The sequence below is a fragment of the Strigops habroptila genome, chromosome 13, assembly GCF_004027225.2.
Source record: "Strigops habroptila isolate Jane chromosome 13, bStrHab1.2.pri, whole genome shotgun sequence".
In the NCBI taxonomy this organism is placed as follows: Eukaryota; Metazoa; Chordata; class Aves; order Psittaciformes; family Psittacidae; genus Strigops; species Strigops habroptila.
The window spans coordinates 14,250,875-14,270,442 of record NC_044289.2 but is presented as its reverse complement, the minus strand read 5'-3'; the positions used below and the strand labels follow the sequence as shown (position 1 = coordinate 14,270,442).

The window sequence follows — 19,568 nt, the reverse complement described above, 5'->3', positions numbered from 1 at the left end:
ACACAAGGATTTTGAGCCATTTAGATGCCTGCTGTGGGTCTGAGATGGTTCATGCAGCTGCTGATCTTTTCTATCGGCAGCTCCCTGCAGATGCTCTCGGCGACGATGCTCAATTTTGAGGTGCTGTGATTCTTGATGCTGTAAAACTAATGCAAAGTCAAGGAAGTGAAGCTAAAAGAGCTCGGAGAGATGGAGCTTGTCCTCCATGGGCAGGAAACCTCAGGCTGAATCGCTGCTTCTGGGGCAGACCTTTGGAAACCGGGCTGCTATTCCTGTCTGCAGCAGGACCCAGCCCTGTCTATTTGGAGACAATCTTCCTATCTGCAATTAGACCAGAGCCTATTTTTGTATATCCCATTCTCTAGAGGAATGTTTAGATGAGATTCAGCATTATGTTTTACAGGGTCATCTTGCTTTTAACCCAGTTTTAGAGCTCAGTTAAGTCGGGTCAAGTGACTTACCTGAGTAAGTTCAAGGTGCTTGACACCTCAGTATGAGGACTTTTTATTCCTGTGTGCTCCAACCATGCAGCAGAGCCCTTGGCTTCTTGAGGTTTTTTTTCTCACTGCAGAAAAGCCCGGAAGAAACTGAAATAACTTGCTCTTCGTATACAGATAAAGGTTAGATGAGGAAGGTTTGTATTCCTGCACTCACTAGTAATGATCTCTCAGAGGCAGGGAGGAAGCAGAGGCTCTTTTGGGGGAATACCCTGTGGGATGAAACCAGCGGCAGCGCTCAGATTTCAACCTGAATAATCCGGGTATTGCATGAGACAGCAACTTTCCCTCATGTTAAAATCAATGAACACGCTCTGAGTAAATGCCTGCGCAGATGTTTTAAAGAATTACTTAAACGTGCAATATTTCATGCTCTTAATTTACCTCCCAATGCACCACAATCGCACCCTGGTCCTTAGGGTTCTCTCCCGTGACCCGTTATAGTGCAGCTGCATGAATATATTCCTCCCCACCAAGGTTTTAAGAGCAAAGCTCAGCCTGACAGTGCTGGATATGGCAGGTGCATGGGCTTGATGAATACTTCGGGTTTGCCTCCAGACATCTGGCTCCTCCGAGGCTGTGTGCACAGGGCCAGAGAACACACAGACAAGTGTTTCGCAGTGATTCATGTTAATAGGGACAAAGAGGAACATTGCAGTTAGAACTTTGTATGCAGTGATTGTTATTAATAAGGCTTTTATTCTGAGTTGAGTTAAATGGTCAGAGCCTGCCTGTGAAATACACCCACCCCATTCCTTAAATTTAACCGCGGAGTTAAATGGTCAGAGCCTGCCTGTAAAATACACCCACCCCATTCCTTAAATTTAACCGCTTTTCCTGCTATAAATGATTGGATCTTGATCTCCATTTCCAGACAGCTTTTGTTCTGCAAGGCTTCAATCCAGAAAAGCTCTTAAGCTTCTAAGTGTGGAGATACACAATTCTTTGCTGGACTAGGGACAAGATATGTCTTGCAAAACCCATTTCTGCCCAAATTCCTGTGGTTCATGCATTCAGGTCAGGGCTCTGGCTCTGGGCACTCAGGGCAGATGATGCCATTTCTGCTCCCTGATGCTGTTATAAGCAAGAGGGAAAGCCTGGATGAGCTGTTGGAGTGGGAACTGATTTCCAAGGTGGTGGATGTTGAAGGAGACAATATGTGTGAAGCCATATCCTGTTCTTTTTTTCTAACTGAGAAATGCACTACCTAAATAGAAGGAAGGCTGGGGAAGAGAAGATATTTTTGTGACTCGGTTGTGCCACTTTACCACGCTGACACAGTAAAGCTGTGACCAGCTATTCTTTCTTCCTTAGTTTGCTTGATGGAGTTGTGAATGCTCCTTATCTGCCCATAAAGCAGAAAACAACCTTCCCCCCCCAAAACCTGATGCAAAGGAGATCTCATTCCCTCTCCTCCTCTGGGATGTAAATGTGCTGGCATGTTTCAATAGCTGCAAGGGGAGCCGGAGCATGGAAGCGGGCACTGTGCTGAGCCGATGGTGTTCCTGCTCCCAGCCACATGGCTGGGAAAGACCCCAGACAAGGAATAGCTGGAAAACCTCCTCCTGTTTTTTAGCACACAACAAGGGGAGCAGGTTTGCTGCATCCACGCACAGGGCTGGGGGGCATGTCCTGCAGGCTTGCAGGTGCTGGTAGTGGTGCAATAGAGCTGATGAGGGAAGGAAACTTATTTTCCTTCTCATCCCAGTGCCACCCCTGTAACATGGTTTGGGATGTCTAAGATCTGCTCCTCTATATCCTGATTAATTCCCACATCCCAGAACACCATACAATGTAGCTTTGCTGTCCACAGCACAGCTTCCTCTGGGACACTGCTTTGGTCCTCTGGGGATGCTCCATTTACAGCATCATCCTTAGCACAGTTTATGGCTGTGTACAGACAAAGTGCTTCCTGTTGTAGCTGTTCAGCTGTCAACTCGGTGCATTGAGAAGGCACAGGAACTATTAATGTTGTCCCAAAGAGATCTTTGCTAAAGATGTATTAAAAAGTTTATAAACCGTGAGAACCCCTGCCTTGGAGCCAGCCAGTGCGTTGCCCATAAGCAATGTTATTTCCCTGCATGGATCCTCTGGGAGCCTCCAGGCTCCTCTAAGGAGCAAGATCTTGGGTGAGAGGACAGGGCTGGGCATGGCCAAACCTGCAGGGAGTGAGACACCATCAGGAGCTGATTTTGGAAGGGAGAGCCTTTATTAAGGCACAGGACTGAAAGGCAGGACTCCCTGCTTCTATTCCAGCTCTGCTAGTAACTGAAGTCGCCTTGGGAGATGATTTTGGCTGAGACTGAGGGATGTGGAAACCCAGAGCGAGGCATTTGGGCTCATGTTTAGCCTTGTAAATGAATAGGTTGGTGGCAAATCGCAGCAGGATTGCTGACATGAATAAAGATGAGGGATGCTCCTGGCTAAGGGTAGGTGTGATACCCCTGGAAAAGTCATGGTATTGTCAGTTTTGCTTATGATTCACCGGAGATTTAAATTGAGCTGTAAATGCTCCCATTCTGCTAATGAGGCTCTGTGAGTGCTAAAAGGCATTTGACAATCTCTGTCTCTCTTTGCTATGGATGTTGTTTCACCTTGGTTTATTGTCGTTGCTGCATTATCATGGCCTTTGATTAACCTTGAAGTTTTAGGTACTTAAACACTGGTGTTCTACAGAGACCACAGCAAATAGATTGCTGGGATTACAGATGCCCATGAGCATTTTGGGTTTACTTTAGCACAGTTATCAACGTCTTGTACACATCCCCAAAGTAATTTAAGTGTGTTAAATGTTTTAAGTTGTTTTCCATTGTGCAGCTCTCCAATGCCTGTAGTAAATACTCCTTCCATTCCAGCTCTTTCTAATTAAACCAATCCTTAATGCCCTTTCCCCATTCCAGGGAAAGCCAGGGAACACAGTGCCTTCTTACCAGCTTGTGCCACCTCTTTATATTGTATTGTATCCATCTCCATCACATCCAGGAATCCAGTTGCTAATTATTGGTGTTCCCTCAGAGGAAGCCCAATGGTTTTACATGTCAGGGAATGTTATTTGAATACAACTATTTCAGGAATAAATTTAAAGGTCTTTTTAAATTCTTATGTAAATGGGTGTGTAGAATCCAAGGGGCTTTCTTTTGGAAGGCAAATGAGATGATTAACCTGAAAAGCTTTATGCTGATTCCATCATGTGCTTTTACTGAGGGGAAAGAAAAGGACAATTTTACCTCTTTCAAGTCATTTTAAGTATTATTGTTTTCCAAGGGGGAGTTCAGTCATTTCGCTTTCTGTTGCTAACCCAAAGCACGGTGCACATGAAATCTGGATATGCAGATTTTGAGCTGGGATTTATAAATTGCCATAAGAAGCTTGCACGGGTGTTTAAAGTCAACATAACCTTTGGATGTAAAGCCAGACTTTGGATTTATCAGTATTAGCAGCAGTCAGATTTGCACAGCTGAGTCTTGGCTGAGCTTAAAGGTCTAAGCAACAGGCATGGGGGATGCTGGAGCTGCAGAAGGTGCTGGGTTGCCCATAGGAATGAGTGGTGGGTGAGAAGATGCATAAACATGAGGTATCCTTCTTCAGGAGGCTGGAATCAGCTTTCCTCATGCCATCACTCTATGGAGGACACAATGGTCCAAAACCACAACGCTGCCCTTTGCATCCATCCAGCCGTGCATCAGGTAGGACCCAGCTCTTGTCTGCTCAGGAGGAGGACACAGTCTTCTCCAAAGCTCTAAGCAGAATTGGCATCTTTAATACAAAAATCATTAGATGGGATAAAATTAATGGTCCTTATTGCACATTAACATTACCCAGAGTCAGACTGCAGGCGTAATTTGCTTTGATTAGATATGTGGCTTTAAAAATTAGATTTATCCCAACCTCTACACTATTTATTGGCCTGTTTCCCTTTCCCTAGCTGTCCATTATTTGTATCTGGAGCCCTTTTCTGTGCTGTCTGGGTAGATTAGGTGAAATTAAAACAGAATCAGACTTCCTGTTCCCTGCTGCCCTCCCTCAGTGGCAGCTCAGAGGATATACATCATCTCCAGTATGGACATACCTTTGAGCTTTCTTCTTCCACCCCATTAGCAGGTTTGCAGATCCTTCAAAGCTTCCCAAGAGCCATACAGACCCCAATCCCCGAATTCAGGTTATTTGCAGAAAGGTTTTATTCTCTTAGTCTTCTTTTGCAGCCTCCCAGAGGTTTGTGGACCAAGCAGGGCATCTGTGCATCACCATGGGTTTGTTTTGGGATACTTGTGCAGCTCACGCTGTGATGAGCCAGTGCCTGCATCCCTTGCTGGCAGGACCATTCCTTACCCAGTGGCTGAACATCCCCATAGGGACTGAGATGGGGAGATTTGGTCCATGTGGGATTTGGTCACGGAGCTCCCATGCTTCGTTGAAGAAGCTGGCGCCTTCCCCATTGCCTCCCATGCTTGGCAGTGCTGTAATTAACGCTGGCCCTGCAAGCGTGACCTGCATCGGGTCTCCCTGGCAATGAGAGCCCTGAGGAGTGCAGAGCTGGAATTACAGCAGCACCGAGCTGGCCCTGGGGAGATGAGGGGAATGGAGAGGCTGGGATGAAGCTGCAGTGATGTGCTGGGATAGGGAAGAAGCAGCACTAGGAGCTGCCCCAGCTCTCCCCACATAACCACTTGTGGGCACGATCCACTCTTGGGGTTTGAAGTGGTAAAGCGATTTCTTTTCCTTTTCTCTGCCCCATCAATATATGTCAAGTGACAACCTTAATGCACAGGAATCCTCTTTGTTGTGGTGTTGTCCCTGCCAGGACTCATTGTTTGAGTGTGGCTTCATTCTAGATCCATCCAAGGTGGTCACCTTAGCAAACAGTGTGCAAATCTATATTGATTCTGATGCTTTCAGCACCTCATCGGGCACAAAAATACAACCCATGTTCTACTTCTTTTATCAGGAGATTCCTGCTGATCCCTTTCCATTATAATTGCTTTTTGTTTTCGTCTTCTCTTTCTTCTTTCATTCATTATTCATTTGTTTCTCACTCCAACATAGGAATTTGCAGCACAATCTGGGCCACCCTGGATCAGAGCTGCCTGACCCAGCCACAGCTCCTTCCCTCCAAGCAGCGCAGGGCTCCGTTCCCCCCTGCCACTGCATGGGCAGCAGCTTCCAGGGCCTGGCCCAGGCAATCGAGAGGATGTAGAGATGGATGGAGTCCATTTAGATTCAAGACAGGTTGTTTTCTTCATGGCAAGGGTTTTAAAAGACCAGCTTGGGGAGAAAAAGCATTCTGAGACCCACAGAAGACATCAAGGGACATAATGAATGGGATTGCAAAGGATGTTTTCTTACTCTCTTGTGGCTGTTTCAAGCCTCTGGGTACTAGACCTGGTGTGAGAAGAGGAAATTTACAGTGAGAAATCAGGCAATTGTCCTTATCTGGTCTGTGCTGAATTCATTTTGTTGCTGACAAAGCTCAGCCTTTGGGAGATGGCTCTGAAGGTCCCTTACCTGCAGCAGGCAGGGATGTTTCAGCTTGTGGTTCGGCTAAATACTTCAAATCCCCCTATTTTTACTTGTTACTGTGACATTAATGGTCATTGCAAAGCCACAAGCAGAACCTGGTGGCGTGAAACTCCCTTTTCCTTCTCCAACACAAAGGAGCAGCACCCACCAACCATGCCTTATAAATATTCAGAATGCAGTTTGTAGGAATGTGAGACAAAGCCAGACAGATGAATTATTTAATGTTTTTAAAGAATGCAGCTTGCAGTTTCTCCTTGCGCTGGCCTACTTTAGTGTATCAGTGAATTGATCTTTACTAAATTAATTTCCTTCCTCTTGTTGGAGTGAGCAGTGGGCACCACTGGTGGAAACCTTCTCCATCCATGAGCGGATGCCAGGGCACCTCCGTAGGTCTGGAACTGGGTGTTGAGTGTTGAGGGTCGAGTTCCTGTTATTTATCTGGTGCCTTTTGATTTGCATTAGTACATCCAACACTCGTGGAAAGCACAGAGTTGGTAGTTTTAATGGACAGCCTGTGAATGGTGGTGGTGCAGCACTTCTGAGGCTGCTTTTGGGATAGTCCATGGAAGTGGATGTCGTGAGACCTGGATGCGTGCTCTAAGGGGGTTTTGAGGATCTTCCCTGTTTCATGATAAGTAAGTGGCTGAGAGGGCTGATATCAAAGCTGGGTCCCCTCTGGCTTCATACTAAGACACGAACAGCACCAAGATCCCATGCCTTGGACTAGACCAAACCCTTGCCATGTCCCATGTCTGGCCACAGAAAAGCAGAGTGACAATCATCCACCTCCCAGTGATACTACAAGTCACCAGCCATTCCAGACAGTAAGGGGTTAATTTGGAGTATCTGCCTAAGAAAGGAACACTAAATTCACCCCAAAATATCCTACTATGGCAAGGATGGGAAATGCAGTCCTACTCCAAGGGTGTCAAGGGGAAATGGCTTTAACCTGCCAGAGGGGAGATTGAGATGAGCTCTGAGAAGCAGAAGTTCTTCCCTGTGAGGGTGCTGAGGCGCTGGCACAGGGTGCCCAGAGAAGCTGTGGCTGCCCCATCCCTGGCAGTGTTCAAGGCCAGGTTGGACACAGGGGCTTGGAGCAACCTGCTCTAGTGGAAGGTGTCCCTGCCCGGGGCAGGGGGTTGGAACTGGATGAGCTTTGAGGCCCCTTCCAACACAAACCACTCTGTGATCCTGTAATTCCCATTTAAGCTTTGGTGGATGCAAATGCATCCACAGAGCACCAGTGGAGTTTTCCCTGGGTTTGTGTTGAGCCTGTGCTCCTGCTCATCAGCCAGTCAAGTCAGCTATTATCACATTAATAAATATCCCTGCTTGTTTGCATGCTGGTGGAATGTGTGCTGCAGTAAGAGCTGATGGTTCCTTTGGGGATATAACGTCAGATGCCATCAGAGCTGCCAGCTGGGAGGGGAACTGGATTGGAACCTGCCAAACTGGGAACAGTCCAGTGGGTCCATCCACACGGCACCCTTCCAGTTAGTAAAAGCAGGGACTTTCCCATTTTACATGGCATTGTAGCAGCATCACAGTAAATACTCCTGGAGAAATATGTCCAAAAATGCTCTCTGGACTAGTTCAAAGCATGAAAAGTTCCTGCTCTGAAGACTGATGTTCTCTTTTTGTCTCTCTCTTATTTTTTACTCTTGTATTTTATAGTTTTCTACTAGTTTTCTCCTGCCTGGTGCTGTCAGTCTTTTCGACCATTGATGAGTACCAGAACAGCTCAGAAGGGGCCCTTTACATCCTGGTAAGTGAGAGGTTACAAATGAAGTCGTCAGTGAGGCATTAAAACAAAGTCAAAACAGCACAAAAACCTGAAGCTGGGGGTGTTTAACTGAGGCAAGAATTTAACTGTCCTTTGCGAGAAGGGGGCCACTGGGACCTGTAGGGAAGAAAAAGGAAGAATGCGAAAAGGAGGAATCTGTGTCAGGAATAAACTAAAAATATTCTTAAGGAGCATTTAAAATCCTTCTTCCTAAACTTTTCCTTTTATCTGCATTTATCTTCAATGGCAAAACACTGATCCCGACTGAAAAGCCCTTTGATGTCAAGCAGCTCCCAGTATTAAAGCTGCGGATGCTCTCCTTAGGGAGCAGCTTGTGTAGCTGCCTCCTCTCCCACACTACAGCATCCCTGCAACTATTTGATCCTCAAGCTGCAGAGTTTAGTTCCTTAAATAGCCTGGCATCCCTCACACTGGCAACGTGGCTTCTGCCATTGGGAGCCAGCAGAGATCCTGCACACACCGCCAGGCTGCCAGATCCACGTGTCCCCTTTCCTTTTGTCTGTCTTCCTCTTCCTCAGTCCCTGCCCTACATTGACATCAAAAGGTGCTGCAAACTAAATTAGGGCTTCGTCAGGTTTGACACCTGAAAGCTGAGGCATGAGCTGCTAGTAAAGAAGTTGGAGGGAAGGGAGCATGTGGAGGATGTTCGGGTGGTGATGGATGGAGCTGCGACACACAGCATCAGTGTGCTCACTGGGCATTGAGGTTAGAGGGTCTACACCCACTGCACCAGACGGGCCAGCACACAAACAGGCTGATTTTATAGGGAAAAAACTCAAATTCCCTGCAAAGAGTCTTAGGATGGAGCAGTCAGTGATTCCCATCTCTGGTCTTCTCTGTGCTGCTCAGCATTAACCTAGTCAAGTCCTGGGGATGAATGGTGGGGAGATAAGCAGGTACTCCTCAAACATAAACACGATATGAGAAGATGTAAAGCTCTAGTTCATGGCTACAACATGCGGTACCTCTCACCACCCCAGGGGAGGGCGAGGGCAGATGTGACAGTGATTCAAGCCTGGGCTCTGTAATGGTGCAGACAGCTCTGTGATGTGTCTTGAGGTGTCTGAAGGTCAGGTCATGGGTTTGTGCTCAATTCTGGAGCCTGCTCCCCATGGTGCACCTTTCTCCACTAACAGCACTGTCTTCCTTGCAGGAAATAGTCACCATCGTGGTGTTTGGGGTGGAATACTTTGTGAGGATCTGGGCTGCCGGCTGCTGCTGCCGATACCGGGGCTGGAGGGGGAGGTTAAAGTTTGCCCGCAAGCCTTTCTGTGTCATCGGTAAGATAAACTAGAAATATTCTTAAGGAGCTTTTAAAACCATTCTTCCTAAACTTTTCCTTTTATCTGCATTTGTCTTCAATGGCAAAACACTGATCCTGACTGAAAGGCACTTTGATGTCACGCAGCTCCCAATATTAAAGCTGCAGATGCTCTCCTTAGGGAGCAGCTCGGACATGTTTGTTGTACCCCAGGCATCGCTGACAACTGCCCACAGCCATGGGAAGGGGGTTTAGCCAGGAGAAGATGAGTGTAGGGGCTGGGATCCTGCAATCCTGTGTCCAACCTCAACACTGGATCACTTAGAAGCCATTGATATCTGTGCATCTCACTTTGCCTTCCCTGGTGCTGATGAGCTGCCTCACAAGGGAGTTTTGAGACTTAATTAATTCTTGTTTGTAATGTACTTGGTGATCCTTTTGTGAGAGGGGCCATCTGTGCATAGCAGTTATTTGTCATGGGGTAAGGAATGGGCAGAGAGGCTGTGCCGTTCCCTATGGAGCCTGCTTTCGGATGTCCAGAGCTGGCAGTGGTCATATGCAGGATTTTAGCTTGTTCCACACAAAAACACTCCTATAAAACTTGCATAGAAAACTAGGGAAAGAGGGAAGTTTACAGGATCTTTTGAATTTGAGATATATAGAGTGAGGCCTTTTTTCTTGGGCTTTCTTTGTCTTTGAGCACCCTCTGATGCTATAGCGGACCTCAATTTTAATTCCCAGTTTAGACAGAGGAATTCCCACCTCTAGATAGTTCTGCAGCTGATTAAAAAAGGGCATGCATTTTGCAAGGATTTAATCCAGTTTAGCAGTGTTAACACTGAATCATGTAGGAATTCAGGCTTTGCAGTATTTGACTGATTTTCTATGGGAGTGATGAGTGTGGAGAACGAAACTAGGATGTTTCCATAAGGTGTGTAGCGGCTCCTTTCATCCAGGTTAAGATTGATGCTATGTCCTTCCAGCACAAGCTGTAACTGACACAAGATCACTTCCACGCAGAGCCTTCTGCTGCCAGTGGCAGTAGGAGTTCCCATCCTATTCGGTGGGGGTTCAGCAGCATTCCTTCAGCTTTCAGTGCCCTCTCTTTGTGCAGACATCATGGTGCTGATCGCGTCCATCGCCGTGCTGGCGGCAGGGTCCCAAGGGAACGTCTTTGCCACCTCAGCACTCAGGAGTTTGAGGTTCCTGCAGATCCTGCGCATGATCCGCATGGACCGGCGGGGCGGCACATGGAAGCTCCTGGGCTCTGTGGTCTACGCACACAGCAAGGTGAGCAAGTCCCCAGCAAGGACATTGACCTGCTCTTCATGCTTTTCTCCTACCAAACACACTGCTTTGGTTCAGTTCTCCACACCAACCATCTCCTATGCCTCAGGGGATTGGAAAGATGCTGTATGTAACACAGGGAGCAATGCAAAGTCAGATACATAAGGTCTGATGGAGCTTATGTGAAAGAGAGAAGGGAGAGATGCTGAGATGTTTGCAGGAAGTATCTTGAACGTAGAGACCACCTGCACACTGATACAGCTCATTTCAGAGTTAGCAATTAGCAGCAGCCTCATTAAGCACATATGGTGTTGTGAGCTCTTTGTCCAGGATGCACTTCAAAGTGGATGTGTTTCTGAAAACCCATCCTGCAAGCAGCAGCCTCTCACAGACACACTGGGTGCCTCTTGCCAATGTAAGATCACAGACCAGTGGTAGAACCAATCCCTGCTATAAGGCACCTTGGCCTTTCTTTGCTTTGGGAAGAGTTTGTCAATTGGGTTTTTCTGTTTCCTGCTGCCAAATATACGAATTTAACATTTCTCCTGTTTCCTGCACTTTTCCCCCTGAAAACCTTTGCCAGCTTATCCAGAACTGAGTAAAAATCATAGGGAATTTGTGGATGTCTTTTGCTCATCCTTGTATTAACTTCATCCTAAAATCCTGTGAATTCTGACTTAAAGCTTCCCTGAAACTGGACGATATTGTACCCAGATTCCAGCTTTGTAGCTTTTCCCCAGTTAGTGGAAGGGACCTGCCCTAAGCAGTCCCCAGGGATCTGGGGGACCCCATTTCAGTTTTAACCCCACTTGCTTGGGTGAACTGGAGAAACGGGTTTATTTTTTCTTTAGTCTCAGTTCCACATCTTGAAATAATGAAGCTATTGCCACTCCATTTCCTTCTCTGTTTGTTGTATGTATTTAGATGATGGGGATTGCCCTCTGTGCGTTAGCATCTCCAACCAAAGCCTAAAGTAATGCAGGGAAAGTTCAGATCCAACCACAAGCAACGCAGCGTTTGGAGATAGATGCACACCAGGATTGAGTTATTCTCTTCTATCCCTTAATGTTCTTGCAGGAGCTGATTACTGCCTGGTATATTGGCTTCCTGTGCCTCATTCTGGCCTCTTTCCTGGTATATTTGGCCGAGAAAGGAGAAAATGAGCACTTTGATACATACGCAGATGCACTCTGGTGGGGTCTGGTAAGTGATTTTCACAAAGCAGCTGCTGGTTATTAAATGTCCATTAACCCTCCATCTTCTATCACTTATGTGAGGAATCGACTTAGGGATTAGTTAACATTTCTATTAAATGGCTTCAGGCTGCTTAATTTAGCTCTTTTCTTAAATAAACCTCATAGAAAATGTTAAGAGATCACATTCCTTGAGTTGCCTAGAGCTGCAAGGAAACTGGGAACTCATGTGCTTCCAGTCGTGGGATTTAGCTCTGTCGTGACAGTAGAGACAGGTCGGATAAAGACCCCACGGGTGCTTTGATCATCATTTTGACATGTATTTAAAATTGAATTATTTAAAATGATCCTTGGGTAACGCACTGTTAAAGACAATGCAATAAATGTTATAAAATTAATAGGATCTAAGTACCAGAAAGACTTCAGCACTGAAAGCTCTTCCCTTTCACATCTTTGCTGACAAAGGAGGAAAGGGCAGTACTTCTGGTTTGCTCTGGGAGTGCATGTGCATGTGAATTATTGGATTACCCGATTAACAAAGAGAATTAATGACATTCTAATCTTCTTGTGTTATTGTTCTTCTGCTCCGACACTGTGGCGCTGGTTTGGCCTTGATTACAAAGCATGGAATGAAAAGCCCAGATCTGATCAAATCCCAATAACAGGCTTGGGGTGGAATCGGCTGATCAAGCAGCTCCTCTGTTCCAACAAAGGGAAAGAAGCAGTAAATTGCTTTTCAAGGCCCTTGGTTATGACAGGAAAAACAAAAACAAAGCCTGATTTGACATAACTAGAAAATAAACAAGGAGGAAAAGGTGACAGCCCAGATTAGAGCTCTGTCTTGGGAGAAGCATGTGCAGATTTATCCCTCCTGCTTCCCAGGCTGCACAAGCCTTTGGCAGAGGATCACTGCTCCCTGTTTCAGGATGTGGAGGTGACTGCGTTGCCACTGAGAAGCTCAGAGTAAAATTGGAGTTCCATTAAGATAAATAGGTTTTGTCATTGTCCAACTCCTGGATGCAGTACAGGCAGATGTTAAGAGATGAGCAAACTAAATCAAATTTCAGGTTCAGGAACTCATCCCTTGGTCAGATCTTGATGGATCCAATCCTTGTAGTTGTCTAGATGAACTAGAAAGAATTTGTAAACCAACTTTGCAGTGATTATGGAGAGAGCATTGCTTTGACGTTGTGTTTCAGTCACCAGTAGCCATGTAGCTGCTTTTTCTAACCACTTTGTCAAACTGGCATCTAATTGATAGGGCTTTTAGTGGGTCCAATTAAACAGTGCTTTGGGATAGTTCTTCCATTTGTGTAAAAGTGATTTTATTCTAAGCTGAATGCATGAGGTTTCCAGAGCTACATCAGCACAGTGTCAACTCCCATCCCTGGGGCCAGCTCTGTCTGTGGAGGTTATGGGATAGGATCAACTTTCCACTTGGCACAGCGGGGTCCAGTTTGGGCAGATGTATCCAAGATGTTCCTAATCAGATCATCTCTGCTTGCTTTGCCCTGCTAGTCCCAGGCTCTCCAAATCCTCTCAGAAGCCCTGAGGGATACCCAGCATAGAATCCCAGCCTGGTTTGTGCTGAAGGGACCTTAAAGCTCATCCAGCTCCAACCCCTGCCACGGGCAGGGACACCTTCCACTAGAGCAGGTTGCTCCAAGCCCCTGTGTCCAACCTGGCCTTGAACACTGCCAGGGATGGGGCAGCCACAGCTTCTCTGGGCACCCTGTGCCAGCGCCTCAGCACCCTCACAGGGAAGAACTTCTCCCTAATGTCTCATCTACATCTCTCCTTTGTCAGGTTAAAGCCATTCCCCTTGTCCTGTCCCTACAGGCCCTTGTCCAAGGCCTCTCTTCAGGTTTCTTGTCAGCCCCCTTAATGTACTGGACATTTCCCACTAGTCCAAAATGCAGTGGGAAAATGCATCTTTTCCTGCAATTTAAAATTCAGAGGATTCTTTGTCTCCCAACAAATCTCTCTGCTCCTTCCCCAAAACCCACAGCAACTTGTCAGCATTCTTTTGGCGCATTGCAATAATACTGAGGAGGGGAAAAAAAAACATCCCTAAATTAGGTTGCATGAAGCAGCCATAATTCGTCCTGTCGGCATAATTTGCTGTTTTTAAATAGGAAGGGAGACTGGCTAGTAGGGACTGCTGGGAAAATCGGGAATAAACAGCATCGGGTCTTTCTGCATGCAGTTAGCTCTGTCGTCTTCTGTGTGGTGCCAAAAGGGAATTTGGGGGAACGGTGCTGGTTTGCTTCCCCTGCTGAAGGCACAGCCCCATCTCCCGGGGGAGGCTCCGAGCTGCCGCAAGCCTCTGCACCAGCTGGCAGCTCTCTGTGTCCGCTGAAGGCAAGAAAATGCTCCCAACTGGTGTGAAAACTCGGTGTATTGAGGAGGAAGACGGCAGCACTGTCCTGGGCATTGGGATATCACTGCTTCCCGCAGAGGTGCCCATCATAGACTGGTTTGGGTGGGAAGGGACCTTAAAGCTCATCCAGCTCCAACCCCTGCCATGGGCAGGGACACCTTCCACTAGAGCAGGTTGCTCCAAGCCCCTGTGTCCAACCTGGCCTTGAACACTGCCAGGGATGGGGCAGCCACAGCTTCTCTGGTAGCTGGGTTCCTCCTGAGTGCCTGCGCTGCACCTCGACTTGGTCAGCTTATGGCACACGGTGACCATGGGTCCTCTACATCCCACTCTGATGTTGGAGGAGGTTTGTGTGGGTTCAGTTCTAAATCTGACCAAGGGCTGTGTGGTGTTCTCCTCCCTGCAGATTACTCTCACCACCATCGGCTATGGGGACAAGTACCCGCAGACCTGGAACGGGCGGCTGCTGGCGGCTACGTTCACCCTCATCGGCGTCTCCTTCTTTGCCCTTCCTGCTGTAAGTGGAGGCTGCAGTGTCTTTCTGTTAGGGGGTTAAGCTCGGCCCGCATTGTTCCCAGCCCATGGGGCTGGTGGCAATGGAACAGCCACATCCAGGGGCATGATGTGTTCAGAGACTTCCTGACTGTGACAGCTCCATGGCTTTTGAATCAAAAAAGAAGGGAGAAGAGGGGAAATCCTGTCTGAGTACCAACACACTGGGCACTTTGCATATGAGCAAATGAGACGAAACTCCGGGTTTGGCTCTGCACAAGTATTTATTGAAGCAAAACTATTTTTTCCAGGTGTGATGGTGCCATTTCATCAAATTACCCCCATCCCTTTCACAGAGCGCTTCAGTGTGTTGCACAGATCTCATTTTCCCCTATGTGGATAACGTGCTGGATGCCAGCAAGGTGCGGTTATTTTGTGTTGTATCAGCTGGCTGGAGGTGGTTTGGGAAAAGCAGCAATTCCAGTGAGCACCAGCCAAGTCTGCTGCCTCTTCATAGGAAGTGCATTGGCCAGGGCTGCCTTGGATGGAGGCTTCTTCCTTCTTCCCCAAGACATCCGCAGCAGAAAATGACCCAGAACAAACCTTTGGAGGGAAAGCTGGCTGCAAAGTTTAAGTGAAAGCTTAACAAACACCCGCTAACTGCAAATGTTTGTTCTCTTCCCCAGGGCATCTTGGGTTCAGGGTTTGCTCTGAAGGTTCAAGAGCAGCATCGACAAAAACACTTTGAGAAGAGGCGAAACCCAGCAGCAGGCCTGATTCAGGTGAGGATCACATCCAAGGAGCCTTAAGGGGTATCTCGTCCTGGTTTTGGGGGTGTTAATAGTCTTTTAGGTGTTGGGGTGGAGACAGGCAGGTGAAAAATGGGCTGTATGTGTAAGGTGTGAGACAGCAGCTGGTGACTAGTCTTGTGTGGGAATAAATGCCAGGAAATCAGCCGTGGAGAAATAACATATGTGGTAGGAAAAAGAACAAAATGCAGCCCAGCACAACAAGACAAACGCATTAGGACAGTCTGGTTTTACCCAACTTTTTCCCCTTCCCTCCCCACCAAAGAGAACATTTATACTAATATAAAGTTACAATTGCGAGCATTTTCTTTGTGGTAACAGATGTCTGCACAGAAGGTTGGTCTTGGTGTATATCTTGGAGATGTGAAATTAGTCATTTTACATTCCCCTGCTCCTTTTTCTCCACATTTTTTAACTCCCTGATGGGCAGCAAAACCTATTTGATACCTGACTTCAACCTGACAGTGGGTGCCTGGTACCTGCATCACTTTTCGCTGGGCTCATGTAGCCAGGAGTATCATGGTACCACCCCAGATTTGTCACGTATCATACCAAGGAAAAGGGAATAGGTCAGACCCATCCCACAGCAAACAGAGGGAGGACTCGGTGTTGGCCAAAGGCTATAAAACCAAAGGCAGTGCTGCCCATACCTGGTTCACAGTCCCACTATGTCCCCTCCACAGGCGGCTTGGAGATTTTACGCCACTAACCTGTCCCGGACGGACCTGCACTCCACTTGGCAGTACTACGAACGCACCGTCACCGTCCCCATGTACAGGTACCTCCTCCTCCCTCTTCCACTGCCTTCCTCATGACGCCACTGTCTCCATATTTATTTTTGTTATCTGGTTATACAGTTTCGTTTATTACCTATTTTTTGGTTGGAAAGGTTGATTTCAAGAGCCGGTATATGCTTTTTCTTTTGGAGTTGTTTTGCTTTGTGGTTGTTTTTCTGCATTTCTTTTTGACTTGATTTTAATTTCCCTGTTGGTTTTTTTCTTTCTGTGTGTGTGTACATGCTCTTCTTTTCACCTTTATTTCTCCACGGCCGCTGGTAGTTGCGTGTTGTTGTGACAGTTGCTGTGCCCAGGGGTGAAGATCTCCCTCCCGAGCTGCTCTGGATCGTAGGTAAACACCGTCCTCGCCCTATGTGCAGCTCCTCTCACCCACTCGGGCTCTCCTCGCAGCTCCAGCTGGTCTCTCATGGTCCTTCTGCCTTTCAGCAAACTTCTGTCCCGGCATTTTCCCTGGGTGCATTTGCCCTGGATCCCCCCTTTCCTTTCCTTATTTTTTCTCTAAGAGGAGGAAAACCAAATCAGGATTCAGTGAGCATTTTCCTATGTCTTGCATTTCATTTATCTGTCACAAGCAAGATCACGTTGGACGAGGCTTGGAGCAACCTGCTCTAGTGGAAGGTGTCCCTGCCCATGGCAGGGGGTTGGAACTGGATGAGCTTTAAGGTCCTTTCCAACCCAAACTAGTCTGTGTTTCTATGATCTGTTGACACAAGTAGGGAAGGACGGTGGAGCCGTGATGGATAATGCTGATAAAGCACCGTTGTGTTTTAGCAGCATCCATCTGCCGTGCTTTAAAGAGAGGTAACTCGTCATCATACCCAGGAAGCTTTTTCAGCTGATACAACACAGGTTAGAGCAGTATTCTGGGAATTCACAGCCTCTTAGGATTTGGAGCTTATTGGAGATGGGGACAGTTTCCTGCCATGCCTCGCTGCCCTCTGGGATGCGGGGAAGCATCGCATCCCCCCTGTCATTCTCATGGTTGGTGGCATTGAGGTGGAAGCTTCTCCAGAAGCAAAACGTTGTTGTTCATTTTCCACTCCACGCTGTCTGCATCCCTTCTGGCATGTTTTTAGGAGCTAGTCACGTTGTTGTGGTCAGTAAGTTTTCATTGGATTCATTCCCAGTGTGTGTCTGATTGCTTTTTTCCCTAGAGATTTATGAACCAGCTTCAAGATTTTGCCTAAAAAAAACCACCAAAACCAAACAACCACCCAACAAAACAGAACAAAGCTGTTTTCCAATAGCATTAATCTCGCCCATTGAAACTCCCCCATCTCACTGTACATTAGCAGCACTGGCTGAGATCTGCTACTGGAGAGGATGAGGATGGAGCCTGGTCCAAAGTCCACTGCAAACTGCAGGAAGCCAGGGGTTGATTTCAGTGGGCTTTGCTGGGTTTTACTGCTCTTCGAAAGACTGAACTTACCACGCAGACAGATATAGAGTGACACCCTTTTGCATGAGGATGTCCTGGGGTAATTACCTGCTACTTAATCCACTTGTTAAAACATGTATTTCCCATGGGGCTAGTACCCAGGAAGAAAAGCTGAAGAGCTGCAGAACAGCCTAAATAAAAGCTTTGATGAGGAAAAAGGACAGAAATGTAGCTTAGTGAAGAGCCCAGCTCTCCTGAATGAAAAGCCAGGACCAAGTTGTAGCAGGATGGCAGCAGTTTTACTGGTTGGGTGCTGCTCCCAGGGTCGATCCCAAGGAACAGCATCACCCTGGGCTTCCCTAGGCACAGGTTTCTTTGCTCTCCCCATTTCACCTTTAAATCCCAACCGCTGTGTGTGTGCAGGTAAAGTGAGCATCACCTAGGAGAGTGAGCCATGGGTGCACTGATGGATTCAGCTCTTGGTCAAATTGGATATTTTTACCAAGAAAGCAGTGAGCTTCTTTTGTATATATTTTGGATGCAGTCAGATAAATCGGAGAAAAAATTAAAAATGGGGTAACTCTATGTGCTGGCTGCAGCTTCCATCAGTCACACTGTGCATCTATCCTTATCTACCCACTTCACTAAGCCAGCTCTGCACTGATGCAGCCATAGCAGCACGTCAAGCCCAGTGCCGCATTAAGGCAATGGCTGCAGACATGTGGCTGCAACAGAGACCATGATTAGGAAGTGGGTTGGAGGAACACAGTATCCCCGTGTCCTTCCAGGGTGCCAGGGCGTGATCTGCGATCATCACTACGTTGGCACCCTTTCTGCTCAGCATTGGGCTGCTTGTACCTCATAGCAGGAGCCCTGTGACTTGAGCTCTCTTGTTTTCCTGAGGCATCTCTGAAATGACTAGCTACTTGATATGAGAAAATCATTGCACATGCCTTGGAGGAGCTCACGTGTCTCCAGAACATCACTCAAATCATTGCAGTAGAGCTAGTCTCACTCGTTTGGGGAAAATAAGGCGGCCTCTTGAGAGAAGTTCAGATTTCATCTTGAAATTGAAAATGTGGTAGAACCAAATCTGAAATAAGCACAAGGCTCCTATATGTACAGGTATTGTAATGCACCCAGGCATCATGACCTGTTCTGCATCAGCCACTGGATTTGCTGGATAAAAGATTGCTTTTTTTGTCACTACTGAGAACAGGGCCTTGATCTAAACTGCATTCATATATTGGTGTTCATTAAAATACCCCACTGGCACATCCAAGCCAGCAGCTCAGCTGAAGGGGTTCCTGGCTGATGGGACCGAGGGCTTTGGATGTCCCATGAAAGGCCTCTCAGTGGCCCCCCTATTTTCCCTGCTCTTTGGTGCTCATTTGCTTTCAGAGTGAGGTACCAACTGCCTGTCCCCAAGGGTGACGCGAGGGTGACACGGGCGCTTCTGAGCAGGCTCAGCACACGCTCTGTGCTCACCTCTAAGCCTGGTTCATATGCTAATTTTCTTTATTCTGTTTCTTTTCCCCTTTCCTCCACCCCACCTTCCCCCCATCCCTCTTTTTCTTTCTCTTATCCCTTTGGTTTTCTTGGGTGAAAACACTTGAAAAGCACGCAAACGCAAACGTACGGTGCCTCCAGGTATGAAGTGCATGTGACTCTGAAACTGTGTGTCATGTCACTCCTTGTTCTTCGTTTGGGACTGTAACATGCAAAGCGTTTAATTACAAAAAAAAAATGAAGGAAAGGAAAAAAAGAAACCTCTGAAGATCAGTTTATTCAAAGCAATGAGTGAAAGCCCAACCCAGACTCCCCATCCTGCTGCCTACAGACTAACCCTATGCACCTCTGTGTATGTTTTAGCTATTGGTACACACACGTGTTGGGAAACCATCTGCCAAAATGATAATTTAAGGAAAGAGAATGGGAGAGTGCTTGATAAGCTTGGTGTTTTAAGGATGATTTTGTGATGGTCTTACCAGCCTCCTCTGATTCATACAATGTTTAACAAGAAAACATTCCTGTTCATACTCCCATTTTCCCTCTGCCACCGCTCCTGCGTGTTCCCCTTTCTCCAGCCCTCTGCTCCCATCCTTCATTGTGTCATTTGTCTTGCCCCATGCTGTAGGAGCTGTGACCACCAG

The 19,568-nt window shown here is 47.1% G+C and overlaps 1 protein-coding gene across 16 annotated transcripts in view; it reads left to right on the top strand.

The window, feature by feature from the left end:
* Window positions 1–19,568, top strand: part of KCNQ2 (potassium voltage-gated channel subfamily Q member 2) — a 73,178-nt gene that overhangs the window by 14,784 nt on the left and 38,826 nt on the right. For 10 of the 16 annotated variants that reach the window (XR_003994009.1, XM_030503236.1, XM_030503235.1 and 7 more), the window contains exons 2-9: window positions 7,689–7,779; window positions 8,972–9,098; window positions 10,194–10,369; window positions 11,444–11,569; window positions 14,346–14,456; window positions 15,118–15,213; window positions 15,924–16,018; window positions 19,036–19,065. Coding sequence is in view for 14 of the 16 variants with exons in the window: in XM_030503236.1 (XP_030359096.1) it covers window positions 7,689–7,779; window positions 8,972–9,098; window positions 10,194–10,369; window positions 11,444–11,569; window positions 14,346–14,456; window positions 15,118–15,213; window positions 15,924–16,018; window positions 19,036–19,065 (852 nt within the window). In the remaining 2 variants the exon portion in view is untranslated. Of the gene's footprint in view, window positions 1–7,688; window positions 7,780–8,971; window positions 9,099–10,193; window positions 10,370–11,443; window positions 11,570–14,345; window positions 14,457–15,117; window positions 15,214–15,923; window positions 16,019–16,298; window positions 16,369–19,035; window positions 19,066–19,568 lie in introns of all 16 variants that reach the window. The other 6 variants (XM_030503237.1, XM_030503240.1, XM_030503234.1 and 3 more) reach the window with 2 other exon arrangements.